Source organism: Brassica oleracea, chromosome C9 (assembly GCF_000695525.1).
Source record: "Brassica oleracea var. oleracea cultivar TO1000 chromosome C9, BOL, whole genome shotgun sequence".
NCBI lineage: Eukaryota > Viridiplantae > Streptophyta > Magnoliopsida > Brassicales > Brassicaceae > Brassica > Brassica oleracea.
In genome coordinates this window covers 12,470,879-12,484,799 of record NC_027756.1, presented here as the reverse complement: position 1 = coordinate 12,484,799, position 13,921 = coordinate 12,470,879, and the positions used below count along the sequence as shown (strand labels likewise).

The 13,921-nt window shown below is 34.8% G+C and overlaps 1 protein-coding gene, 1 long non-coding RNA gene and 1 pseudogene across 7 annotated transcripts; 1 reads left to right on the top strand and 2 right to left on the bottom strand.

Moving 5' to 3' along the window:
- LOC106314346 overlaps positions 1–9,320 on the bottom strand; it is a 77,780-nt pseudogene extending 68,460 nt beyond the window's left edge.
- Positions 2,477–3,983, top strand: LOC106319479. Its single transcript, XR_001265496.1, has 4 exons — positions 2,477–2,550; positions 2,751–2,837; positions 2,947–3,107; positions 3,706–3,983. It is a non-coding gene; the product is annotated as an uncharacterized LOC106319479 (long non-coding RNA).
- Positions 4,231–13,050, bottom strand: LOC106319478 (pentatricopeptide repeat-containing protein At1g62680, mitochondrial-like). 6 transcript variants are annotated; one of them, XM_013757818.1, is made up of 2 exons: positions 11,263–13,050; positions 4,231–4,538 (listed from the first exon to the last, which is right to left on the bottom strand). In XM_013757818.1, the coding sequence occupies exon 1, from the start codon at positions 13,023–13,025 to the stop codon at positions 11,436–11,438; it is 1,590 nt and encodes a 529-aa protein (XP_013613272.1). In that variant the 5' UTR covers positions 13,026–13,050; the 3' UTR covers positions 4,231–4,538; positions 11,263–11,435. The 6 variants fall into 6 exon arrangements, with proteins under 6 accessions (XP_013613272.1, XP_013613273.1, XP_013613275.1 ...); XM_013757819.1 differs by having other exon boundaries at positions 4,231–4,529; XM_013757821.1 differs by having other exon boundaries at positions 4,231–4,524.
- Between the last annotated feature and the right edge of the window lie 871 nt (positions 13,051–13,921).

The following is a 13,921-nucleotide window of genomic DNA, read 5'->3' as shown; positions in this document are numbered from 1 at the left end:
TTTTTTCATAGCAACTTGTTTCTCTTTTTTTTCTGAAAAATTGTAAGGAAACCAGCCCATCCTCATCTTGTAATGGTCTCTTCCTTTGCTCTCGTATAGACGCGATTGCGACCTTGTTAGAAGGCTCAATGGTTGAGTCTATGCCAACAACCGTTGGGACATGGATGAGATGTTCGTGTTCCTTGTCGACAAAGTGTTGTGATCAGCACTGTCGTAAGGGTGATGCTGGATCTGCTATGCAAAAAAAAAAAAAAAAAAACTAACCACACTGCAGGATATAAATATTCAATAGACATCTCATTGTCTTGCCATCGACATGAACAAGCCCTAATCAGACAAAACAACATTAACACGAATGTATAACCTAACCAGACAGGTTTCATCAGAAATTAGCTACTTGTACGAGATAAAAACGATTAACGAATGAAGAATGAAGAATTAATTTGAACCAGGTAAAAGGCGTCTCCTTTGCATACATCTACGATCGATGCAGTCTATTCACGGACATCTAAACAACGTACCTGAGTTTTCAACATACCTAAGGAGAAAGGGCGAGAGGAAAAATTATGTGCAGCGGAATCGGAGATGGATAAGAATTCGAAAGTAGAATAAGAGAAAACTTGAAACAATTCTGAAAACCTACTTAATCCCTTCAATGTATAAAATTCTGAAAATATAGGACTCTTAATTGAAGATGATGAGTGTGAAAGGATGCAACTCTTAAAAAGAAGATAATTTGCAATTTGTTTAGAGACGCCTTTGAGGAGATACAATGAAGGCGTCTATTGCTAATGGGAATCATGGCGTCATACCATTCAGCCTAAACAAATCGTATCCCTTAAAATATATTCTAGGAACCATCCTCATCGTTAGATGTTGATTTTTTTTTCCTATAAAAAAAAATGACTTAAGCTGTTAAAGAAAAACTGGTTTGCTATTATATATAGATATATATATATACACATATGATACGGACGTTAATGTTGCAAAAAAAAAAAAAATTATTCTAAATGGACGAGAATCTCAATTAGCCATATATGATTGTTAATAAAAATATAATAAAATATTTTCTAAAAGATGTAGAATATCTAACAAAATACTAAATTAATAAATCATATTTATGCTTTTAAAAGTATTTAAAGAACAAAATAAATAATTTTTTTAGTTAAAAAGTTCTACCAAAAATTAACTTTCAGTTTTAAAATATTAAAATATATTATAGTATGTCAAAAATATTCTTTTATATTAAATTTTAGAATATTTGCATTTGTGAATTCTTGGACAGCTAACTATTAACCCATTGACTATAGAGTTATATTATATAACTTATATATAAAACATATCTGGCTGGACATGTGGCATGTGGGTGAACGGTGACTACGTAACAATAAGACCAACCGCAACGGTCGGTTTATTGAGTCCTTAGCTCGCGGTTTTAGGAAAAATAGAATTAAAAAAATTTAATCAAGTACGGTTTATTAAGGACCGTAACTTAATTAGAAGGCGGGAAGGATTGAATCCTTACCGACGTGTCATCCCTTCCCCGGTTCGATGTCGGGATGAATTTGGTTCAGGGAAAAAAAAATTAAACGCGAAGGAGATTAAAAAAAAAAAAGCTCCGGGCGATCGAAGAGGCGACAGACGACTTGGTGATATCGAAGGTAAATCGAAGCCTCCTATCGTTCGTTTATGGATTTGTTTTGGTCGGATGTTTAACTGGCTCATATCCAAAATGGTCAACATTTATCCAATCTATCTCCCTCCCGCAAGGTCCTAAAGCAGAGTTATTTGCTAAATGTCAAGAAGCGACTCGAAAAGATGTTGAGCGGGCTTTTGGAGTTTTGCAAGCTCGATTTGCGATTGTGAAAAACCCGGCTCTTACATTAGACAAGACGAAAGTTGGGAAGATTATGAGAGCATGTATCATACTACACAATATGATAGTCGAATATGAACGAGACGGATACACTCAGTACAATATATCTGAGTTTGAAGAAGGAGATGGAAGCAGAAGTTCTCAGGTAGATATGTCCTACAGTACCGAGACGCCTACAAATCTCGATAATATGGTTGGCATTCGGACTCATGTTCGCGATAGGCGTATACATGAACAACTAAAAAACGATTTAATCGAAAATGTTTGGAACAAATTTGGTGATCAAAATTAATAATTGTTGTATGTTTCTTTTAATCATGAAATCAGTAATTATTGTATTTTTATATTTTTTTATGCAAGGATTTTTTTTTTTTTTCAATTTTTAAAAAAATATATTATTATTTTATTCCTAAGGACTTCTGATTGGATAACACTATTGGACGTAAGATTAAGACAATAATCCTTAACTATTCAAAAGTTAAAAAATAATACTTTTTAACTTCTAAGGACTCCTAATACAAGTACACCAATGCATATGCTCTAAGTAGTATATAAGTACGTATTTGTGAGACCAAAGAGAACAATATTCTCCTCTTTTGAAGATCTTCGAGTACTAATCCTATCACTCTTCTTCTTACCTACTTTGCTGGCCGTGCACACTTTTACCAACTGCAGTTTGCTCCTCATAACTTTGTTCTATATCTTGTTACGTTATCTACAAAATAATATTACGGCTTGAAAACTTTAAACAACATTGACTCTATAATGTTTATCTATCTTTGACTCTATAATCTCCAATAGTGATGGATTTTATGTGTACCTTTTGTTTATAGTGAATCTTGTTCTCTTCACTGACATTAATCACTGACTGTAGGCCCAGTGTTTGGCGGAATCAGAGTTACTGGTTCGAAGGAATTCGTGGAGCAGGGGAGAAAAAGCTTTAACTTAACCTGCTCTACAGGTACTTGATTAATTCCTTTTCATAATTTGCTTTATTTATATCCAAGTTATCACTCTGGTTTACTTTCAAGTGTTTTTCTTGATGAAATATTTTGTGTGAACAAGTACAGTACTCACCAAAGGATTCATTCTTGCGGTAGTTAAACGAGGCTTCGCTATGGGACCAATCCTAAATATACAACCGTACAATCTCTGTGATTTGATCACATGTCCTGTTTCACCTGGCTCTTTTGTGATTACTTTTCGCAAACTATATCCTGTTCCCATAACAGTAAGTCTTTTTACATTTTATATTGGTAATTTTAAAAATTGCACGATTTAGAAAGTAAAAAGTTCTTTGGTTTTTGATGAATTTTTCATCTCAATCATTAACAGATTATGTTTCATACTTGTGACATATATTTTCTTATTGATGGTTCCATAAACAGTTTCCTAATAACCGTACGTTGAGCTTATGAAACAGAGTTGATGGAGTCATTAGTCATAACTGTTGTTAGACTTTTGGAGATTACATCTTAATTCCCAGCTTATAATTTTCATACCAAAATAACTCTACTAGGGTAATAAAACAGTGAGATTACACCGTAATGAGTTCGCACAGTAACAATGCGCTTTTTATTTGATTTTTTTTTTCTTTTAATTTGTCTGATGTTGAACTTGCCAAAAGCTTCTTATTTAATTAAAAGCATGTTCTACCTCTGGATTTGTCATGTTAACTTAAAGAAAATATATTTTGATTGCAAACTATGTTTATTTGTTGCCTTCATTGACACGAGTTTCTGTTTAGTTATTATCGATCTTCCTTACACTTTACCATTTTGTTGGTTCTTTGACGATTCGTTTGTTTTCTCTTTTTTTTACCTTTGTAGTGGCATATCGATACTTCAATAGTCTTAGACGCAGGCCCTGGTAAGATCGTTAATGGAGTGACAGTGCCCGCCGATGGAAGTATGTGTGCAAACATATCTGATTGGTATTTTCGAAATAGAGGAGGACCCTGATCACGAGGAAATAATGTGTTCCGTCTTCCCTCGCGTAACTTCAAGTGCCTATGTGATTTTTTCTTCGTCAAGTTCTTTTATGAGAAAATGTGTTCTCAGCATTTTCTATGTCGTTTTCTCTCTTTGGTGTGATGTACTGTTTGTTATCCCAGAAATAAAAAGTGGTCTACACTTTACACATACCAGTGTTAATCAGTGCTTTATATATACCAATGCTGAAACAAGTAGAAGTAGAGAATGCGTATGGCTAAGATCAACAAGCCAACTGACGAAAATACGAAGCCAACTATCATATACGTAGATAATGCGGCATGCACTATTCAAAAGAAATAATACAAGTGAATGTCAATTATTATTAGCAAAGAACAAACGATAAGGGTTTTTTTTTAATCGAGAATACACCGTGACTTGTCCTAAGGATTTTGTTACGACTTCGTGGCCTTCTAATTAATGCACATAGAGAGACATCTTGAGGAGCTTAGTGATGCTCATTCTTCTTCATGTCGGTTAGCCAAATACGTCTGTTTTACATACATCCCGCAGAACTCCTAAGATTCCTTCTTCAAAAAGGTTGCTTCGCTCTTCACTGTGTGTGCTCTCTTCTCTCACTGCGAATGATGCCAAAAAGAGTTCAGCTCGTAAGCGGAGTCTCATTGGCCGTGAATCAGAAGCTCTGTTCCTGAGTACCTGCACTGCGTAGCCTAACTGGTTTTACAACTCAAACTGTGTGAGAAAGAGACCAGTAAGAAACAACAAAAGACTGTTTATGTGTGTTCTGTTCATCTACAGTAACCTTTCCATTGGTTTAGAGAAAAGCCAAGTAATACTTATACTTCAAAACTAGAAAATCTTTGTAGTTACTAGTTACCATTAGTTCCCAAAAGATGTGACTAGTAAATAAGCAAAGATGAGAAAAAGAGACCAGGAATCAGATGTTATAAAGTAAGACAGAAATTTCACCAAAGGAGTCATTATTGCGGTAGTTAAACGAGGCTACAAATTAGGACCAATCTTAAATGTACAATGATACAATCTCTGTGATTTGATCACATGTCCTGTTGCACCTGGCTCTTTTGTGATTACTTTTCGCAAACTATATCCTGTTGGCATAAAAGTAAGTTTTTCCCTACATTTTATATTGGTAGTTTTTAAAATTGCACTCCACGATTTAGTTAGTAAAAAGTTGTTTGTTATTTGATGAATTTTTAATAAAACAGTGAGATTACACCATAATGAGTTCGCACAGTAAAAATGAGTTATGAGAGGGGAGTTTGAGTTCGAACATCTGATGTTGAACTTGCCAAAAGCTTCTTATCTAATTAAAAGCATGTTCTACCTCTAGATTTATCATGCTAACTTAAAGGAAATATATTTTGATTAAAAAGAACTATGCTTCAACCCAGGTCCGGCTCTGGGCTAAAGCCCATAAAGCAAGGGTTTGGGGCACCACGGTTTATTTACATTTTAGGGGCATAATTTACAGCGAAGCTTCTTCGGTGTAGTGGTTACGTACATCTTATTTCTCCTCTAGACATGGGTTCGAAGTCCTCTCTTGCTATTTTTTTGTTCGTCTTTAATAAAGGCAAATTGCCAATAACTAAAAGAGTTGATCGTCAGATTGATTGATTTACCTTTTCTAAATTATTTATTTCCTTATATTTCCTTTTATATATATATATATATATATATATATATATATATTAATGATAAAATACATAAATTACAATAGCTACCTATTTTGTTTACGCTAACGGTTGATTTTCTATCTTCCTTTTTAACAACATTCTTGTTTATTTTTCTCTGTCTATTAATCATACTCCACCTTCTCTGAATCTATGTAAGTTTTTTCTTCTTCTTTTGTTTTCCTTAACTCTTGATTGTGATTTACATGTTTTATGTTCCAGCATATGTAATCTATTGGTGTCTGTTATTACGTTCACCATCCAATAGTGTTTGAGTATTTGATATTTGATATCTTTTAAAAAAAAAAAAAAATTGAATATCCAAATTATATTATATTGTTAAAATAAAATAATAAAAATACATAAAAATAGTTGCAAAAAATAAATAAATTAATATTGTTAAGTCTTCAACAAAATACTAAACCCTATACCCTAAACCATAAACCCTAAACCCTAAACCCTAAACGTTAAACCTTAAACTTTGGATAAACTCTAAACCGTTAGAAAATCTTAAACCCTAAATCATACATTAAAAACTAAATTTTAATAACACTAAACCCTAAATCCTAATCACTAAACCCTTGGGTAAACCCTAAACCCTTTGGTAAACTCTGAACCCTTGGATAAATCATAAACTCTTGGGTTTAATTTTAAATATTTTTGATTTAGAGTTTATGATTTATCCAAGGGTTCAGGGTTTATCCAAGGGTTTAGTGATTAGGGTTTAGGGTTTAGTGTTATTAAGATTTAGTTTTTAATGTATGATTTAGGGTTTAAAATTTTCCAATGGTTTACGGTTTATTCAAGATTTAAGGTTTAGAATTTAAGGTATATGATTTAGTATTTTGCTAACGGTTTAACAATATTTATTTATTTATTTTTTGTAACTATTTTTATGTATTTTATTGTTTTATTTTAAAAATATAATCTTATTTGGAAATTCAATTTTGTTTCCTTTTTTAAAAGATATCAAATATCAAATACTCAAACACTATTGGTTGGTGAATTTAGAGGTTCACCCCCAAGAATTTCTCTATATCTTAAATCACGTTTTTCATATTATTCGTTTTTGAACTGTAGTCTGTAAAGAATGCTTCTAGGAAATAAAATAAGAAATCAATCAAATGGAGCTAAAAATAGGAAGAAAAAAGCCAGACAAGATGAAGTGATGAAATTTCAAGCTAATGATATGCTTAAGTATGTCCAAGAACTAACAGAAAAACTTGATTATTCGAAGTTGATGAATAATTTTGCAGAAAAAGCCCAAAAAGGTTATGTTTCATGAGAAATGTATTAATTTTTTTTTAATTATATGAGAACAAACTAAACTTAATAATGTTTTACATTATCTGATTATATATTCATGTTATGGAAAAAAATAGTTAGGGGCAGCATACTGAGAGTGTGCTTTAGGCGCCAAGGATGTCCGGACCGGCACTGCTTCCACCCTAGTATTTGTTGCCTTTCATTGACACTAGTTTCTGTTTAGTTATTATTGATCTTCCTGAGACCCCACCATTTTGTTGGTTCTTTGACGATTCGTTTGTTTTCTCTTCTTTTTTTACCTTTGTAGTGGCATATCGATACAAAAATAGTTCTAAACGCAGGCCCTGATAAGATCGTTAATGGAGTGCGGGTGCCGGCCGATGGAAGTCTGTGTGTAGACAGCGATGATTATTATTTTCCTTTATCACAAGGATATAATGTGTCCAATCTTCCCTTGCATAATTTCAAATGCGTATGTGATTTTTTCCAAGTCAAGTTCTTTTATGAGAAAATGTATTCTCAGCATTTTCTATGTAGTTTTCTCTTTTTGGAGTGATGTACTGTTTGTTATCCAAGAAATAAAAGGTGGTTTACACTTTACACATACCCGTGTTAATCGGTGCTTTATATATACCAATGCTGAAGCAAGTAGAGAATGTGTATGGAGAATAAATCAACACATCCGTTCAAGCAGTGGAATTGACGAAAATATAAAATCAACTATCTTATATGAAGATAATGCGGCATGTGTTGCTTAAACAAAAAAAAAGATATATCAAAAACAATGCAGCCAACCTCTTCACAAAATCACCTCATATTCTGTATATAGAAAACATGTTTATAATATTGGAATGCGTCATCAAAACGATCTATAAGATGAGATGACATAATATTCATTGGGTGGGGGAGCCTTATTATGATTTTTTCCTGCTGATATGATATAATGTTCATTTGAGGGGAAGCGTGCGTGTCTGTACTCTTTTTACCTTCTTAAGGTTTTTTCCTGCTCATATGACATAATGTTCATTTGATGCTCACTCTTTCTCAGGCCGGTTAGCCAAATACATATCTTTTACATACATTCCTCTGTTCCTGAGTACCTGCCCTGCGTAAACCGGTTTTACAACTAAGCTTGTGTGAGAAAGAGACGAGCAAGAAACAAGAAAAGATTGTTTATGTGTGTACTGTTGGTTTAGAGAAAAGCCAAGTAATACTTATATTGTCAAAACTGGAAAAATATTTTTAGTTACCACAAGATGTGACTAATATTAGATATATATAAATAAGATGAGTCAAGTAGACAGAAATTTCACCTCAAGCGTCAAGATCAGAAAGAGATTTGATGAAGCAATGCTTATCAGCGCCATAGATAGCAAAAATCTTCTACAGGATATTTACTCGCCATCACTGGATGAAGCAATCGAGAATCTCTCAACTCGAACTAGATAGAAAACACCAAGTAGTGCCACAGACTTCATCACCACTGAAAGTAGATGAATTTGCAAGACCAAATCCTAACCACTGTAACAATTAGAAGAGAGGACAAGCTTTTTCGCACCCCTCAGATGTTGCACGCGTCAACAACTCTTTGATAACGTCGGCTGATACAGTTATGTCACCATCTCTAAGACATAGCTTGCCATCATTCAACACAAGCCCGTCTCCTTGCATTTTCAAATACAATGCATCTATTTCACAATGCAGGCCATACTACACAAGCCTGACAACATTGTACTGTATGCTACAACATCAGGCTTCACTACTTTAACGCTGAGACTACAAAATAATCCCCAAGCGTCTTCCACCTTACCAGCCTTGCACATCCCGTGGATAATTGTAGTATATGTGACAATGTCTACTTCCATTTCACTCTTTTGCAAATCCTCAAACATCACCAACGCTTTCTCCACCTCCCCGTTGTCACAAAGCCCACCTAACAAAATGTTATAAGTCCATATATCAGGAGAATTCATCTGACTAAAAACCTCCTGAGCCATATCAACGTCCCCAGCTTCGAAAAAGCCTTGTATAAGAGTGTTGTAAGTGACTACTGCTAACCAATCCTCTTTCAGACATCTCTCGGACGAGTCTCATCCCATCCTCTACTCTCTTTGCCTTGCAAAGCCCATTTATAAGAGTATTATAACTCACCACATCTGGAGAACAACCTCTCCTCACCATCAAACCAAACATCTCGCTAGCCTCATCTACGCGATCTTGCATACAAAGCCCGTTGATCAACGAACTGTAAATGACAATATCAGGATCTATAGACATCCTTATCATCTCCTCGTATAGCTCCTTAGCTTCCAAAACCTTCCCATTCTTTACAAACGCATCGACTAACGCAGTAGAAGTAATCACATTAGGACTAATCTCCCTCTTGATAAAATGACTCAACAACCAGGCCGCATCACTCCATCTACCTAAATTACAAAGACCCTTCACCAAAGAAGTATAGGTAACATCATTAGGCCTAATCCCGTATATATTAATCCTGAAGCATTATAACATATTTTCGTAGTCACGTGTCATCACTAGGATGATTCTGAGAATCCTTAAAAAAAAAATAAGTTGATATGTTTACCAAAAACATGATTGTAAATTAACAAAAAGTATTGGTTTTGATTTATGTGCTTACTCAAATGTATATACTTTTATGTATACAAGTTATTTTTTAAATAGGTGGTTTCTAATATGTTATTTGATCTTGACAATCCTAGAAATATACTTCTTTAAATCGAAATAATTTTTAATATTGGAAAGATATATATATATATATATAATATTTCATTCAAATTAAATAATTTAGTCTTAATTTTTAATCCTAAAAAGGCTTTTAATGAAATATCATGACAAGATTCCAGTTACCTCCTTTTGAGTTTGTTCGAAGAATGAGAGATTTGCTAATTCGTCTAATTTTTGTTTTTCTCTAATACTCTATCTAGCTTTTATAATTGTAAGAAAGAGATTTGAGCTATTTATTATTAGTTTTCTGGTTCATTATTTGATAAATCACATAGTTCTTAGTTTATACATAGTTTACATATACTAGAATAGTAAAGTATTGTATATATTTTCTTATCGTTATACTCTTAAATAACCAAACCTCAAAAACGTAGGTTAATAAAATAAGTAATTTGTTATGTTGTTCTAGAATTAGATTGTTTTTAGACCAAAAAGGTGAATATATACTACAAAAGTATTTATATTTCGAGTCTGCACTTATATTCTATAACAGCTTGATATATTAGATCTGAACACTAATCTATGAACAGAGTTTGCCGGTGATTTTCTTCAAAAATTTGATTCTTAGATATGTATCTGGAGGGAACTAATTTTTACAGATGTTCATCTTTTTAGATTGACACTTATGTAATTCATTGAATTCATAGAAAAAGTTAAACTCATATTAATGAAACAGAAACGAAAACGAAAGCAAAATTTTATAGAAGTAGAAAATGAAATCACTTTTGGATAGTCATAGTAAACAAATCGAGAGCAAAAAACCTAATCATTTCATTTTACAATCGATGTTGCTTATCTGGTTTTGGGATTTGTGTCAGTTTCAAAATTTAATTTCTTTTTGTGCATATGGAATCATAAAAATAATTAAAATGAGTTGTAATACGGTAATTTTTTTAACAATAATGATAAATTTAAGAGACCAATATTTGTATTCGTTATTTTACGATCGATAAAGTTTATAGTTTTGCAAAATCTGAAAACCATTTAATGAATGAACATTAGTATAATACGTATGGCTAAGATCAACAAGTCAACGACGAAAATACGAAGCCAACTATCTTATAGGTAGATAATGCGGCATGCACTATTCAATCGAAATATTACAAGTGAATGTCAATTATTATTAGCAAAGAACAAACGATAATGGTTTTTTTTTAATCGAGAATACACCGTGACTTGTCCTAAGGATTTTTGTTACGACTTCATGGCCTTCTAATTAATGCACATAGAGAGACATCTTGAGGAGCTTAGTGATGCTCATTCTTCTTCATGTCGGTTAGCCAAATACGTCTGTTTTACATACATCCCGCAGAACTCCTAAGATTCCTTCTTCAAAAAGGTCGCTTCGCTCTTCACTGTGTGTGCTCTCTTCTCTCACTGCGAATGATGCCAAAAAGAGTTCAGCTCGTAAGCGGAGTCTCATTGGCCGTGAATCAGAAGCTCTGTTTCTGAGTACCTGCACTGCGTAGCCAAACCGGTTTTACAACTCAAACTGTGTGAGAAAGAGACCAGTAAGAAACAACAAAAGACTGTTTATGTGTGTTCTGTTCATCTACAGTAACCTTTCCATTGGTTTAGAGAAAAGCCAAGTAATACTTATACTTCAAAACTAGAAAATCTTTGTAGTTACTAGTTACCATTAGTTCCCAAAAGATGTGACTAGTAAATAAGCAAAGATGAGAAAAAGAGACCAGGAATCAGATGTTATAAAGTAAGACAGAAATTTCACCTCAAGCGCGAAGATCAGAAGGAGACTGATTTAACAAACTTATCAGGGCCATAGATAGCAAAACCCTTCATATACATATTCTCTAATTGGGAGTTGAGGGAAGCGTGCCAGTGATTCCATCACTGCTGAAAGTAGATGAATTTGCAAGACCAAATCCTAACCACTGTAAACAATTACAAGAGAGAAACAGCTTTTTCACACCCCTCAGATGTTACACGCGTCAGCATTTCTTTGATAAACTCCGCTGATACAGTTATGTTACCACCATCTCTAATACATAGCGTGCCATCATTCAACACAAGCCCGTCCCCTTGCATTTTCAAATACAATGCATCTATTTCAAAATGCAGGCCTTTACTACACAACCCTGACATCATTGTACTGTATGCTACAACATCAGGCTTCACTCCTTTGACGCTGAGACTACAAAACAAACCCCAAGCGTCTTCGACCTTACCAGCCTTGCACATCCCATTGATAACGGTAGTATATGTGACAATGTCTAGTTCCATTTCACTCTTTTGCAAATCTTCAAACATCACCAACGCTTTCTCCACCTCCCCGTTGTCACAAAGCCCACCTAACAAAATGTTATAAGTCCATATATCAGGAGAATCCATCTGACTGAAAACCTCCTGAGCCATATCAACGTCCCCCGCTTCGAAAAAGCCTTGTATAAGAGTGTTGTAAGTGACAGTACTGCTAACCAATCCTCTTTCAGACATCTCCCGGAAGAGTCTCATCCCATCCTCTACTCTCTTCGCCTTACAAAACCCATTAATAAGAGTATTATAACTCACCACATCAGGGAAACAACCTCTGCTTACCATCAAATCAAACATCTCGCTAGCCTCATCCACACGATCCTGCATACAGAGCCCGTTGATCAACGAACTGTAAGTGACAATATCAGGATATATAGACATCCTTATCATCTCCTCGTAAAGCTCCTTAGCCTCCAAAACCTTCCCGTTCTTCACAAACGCATCGACCAACGCGCTGTAAGTAATCACATTAGGACTGATCTCTCTCTTGATCATATCACTCATCAACCCCGCCGCATCGCTCCATCTACCTAAGTTACAAAGACCCTTCACCAGAGAAGTATAGGTAACAACATTAGGCCTAACACTAACACCTTCCCTTTCAATCCCATTGAAGAAACTCAAAGCTTCATCAGCTCGTTTAGTCTTACACATACTATCAATAATCGTGTTGTAAGCAACAATGTCAACTCCATACCCTAACTCAACCATCTTTTTAACAAAGGACACAGCTTCAGAGACTCTGTTTCTGAGACAGAACCCGTTAACAAGAGACCCAAGGGTGACCTTATCCGGCTCAAACCCGAGTTTCAGCATCTTCCCAAGAAGAGAGAGAGCGAGAGAGACTTGATAACAGCTGCAGAAACAGTTGATCAGGACATTGAACGTGTAGAGATCGTTTCGAATCCTTAAAGTTTCCATCTTTTTGCTTAAGGAGATGACGACGTCGTATCGCTTTAGCTTTACAAGGGAGGTTAAGAGTTTGGTGAAGGAGATGATAGATGGGTAGGGACGAGATTTGACCATTTTGTTGAATAATTCGATTGCGTCGTTTGGGTTTCTGCTCAGTCTCTCTCGGAGATTGATTGCGCTAGAGGAAGCTCGTGCCCAGCGATGGTAGAAGCTTGAAGAAGGAAGATGAGTTCTGGGTTTAGCTTTTTGTGGAAGATTACTACAGTGGAGCAATCTCTTCGCCGTCGTCGCAAGCCATCTCTGCATCGTTTTGCGATTTTTTTTACCTTCGTCTCTGTTTCGGGATTTTAACCGGCAATTTGAGAAACAGAAACCGGTTTACATATTTTAATGTTGAACCGAATACTGTCGAATCCAATCGACAGTAATCTCGGTCCGGTTCATTTTCAGTTTATTACCGACTCCCTGTTTGAGAACTCGCCAGGTGCAACGCGCGAGGCCGAGTAGGGCCTAGCGTCCGAATCTATTAATCTGAGATTATACAGAGATTAATGGGGAAATAATTTTACAGTTTTTATGTTCATTTTGGGTATATATATTAACAATGTGTACATAAAATGTTGTTGTCTTTTAGTCTAGTGGTTAAATAGCTTATGTTTAATACTACTCAATCTGAGTCTGACGTAGCTTAGACTCTTTTTGTCAATTTTTTTAGTTTTTAGGTTAAATAAATTATCATATGACCAAGTTAACTTTTTCTTCAACCTTTCCATTAAGTACTCCGTAACTTCCACCGCTTTTCATTTTTTTTTTTTGCGATTTCAATGATTTGTTTTGTTATTCTTGTAAGTTATAATCAAAATACATTAAATCTAAGACACATATATGATTCTAAACCTAAAATCTACAAAATAAATCAGTTTTTTTTATATTCCGATTTTTTGGCCGAGTAACACCAATTCGCCACGGCTCTACTCTGCTTCACGTGTATCCGACGATTAATCGTCCGCCCAGCCCGTGTTTTAGAACAGGGTTACTGAGAGTGAAATTTAATTTGTGGTTTGTAATCTCGGTTCGGTTCAAGATTCTGTTCAGTATTCGTCTGAAACCTCTGGTCTAAGGAAAGACAAATGGCACAAGGCTGTCATGAAACCTTAGCTGCGAGTCCGGTAAGTTGCATAGATGAGAGATGACGTGGAAAA

Coding starts and splice junctions, on each gene's coding strand:
- LOC106319478 (XM_013757818.1), bottom strand. CDS start 13,025: ATGCAGAGATGGCTTGCGACGACGGCGAAGAGATTGCTCCACTGTAGT.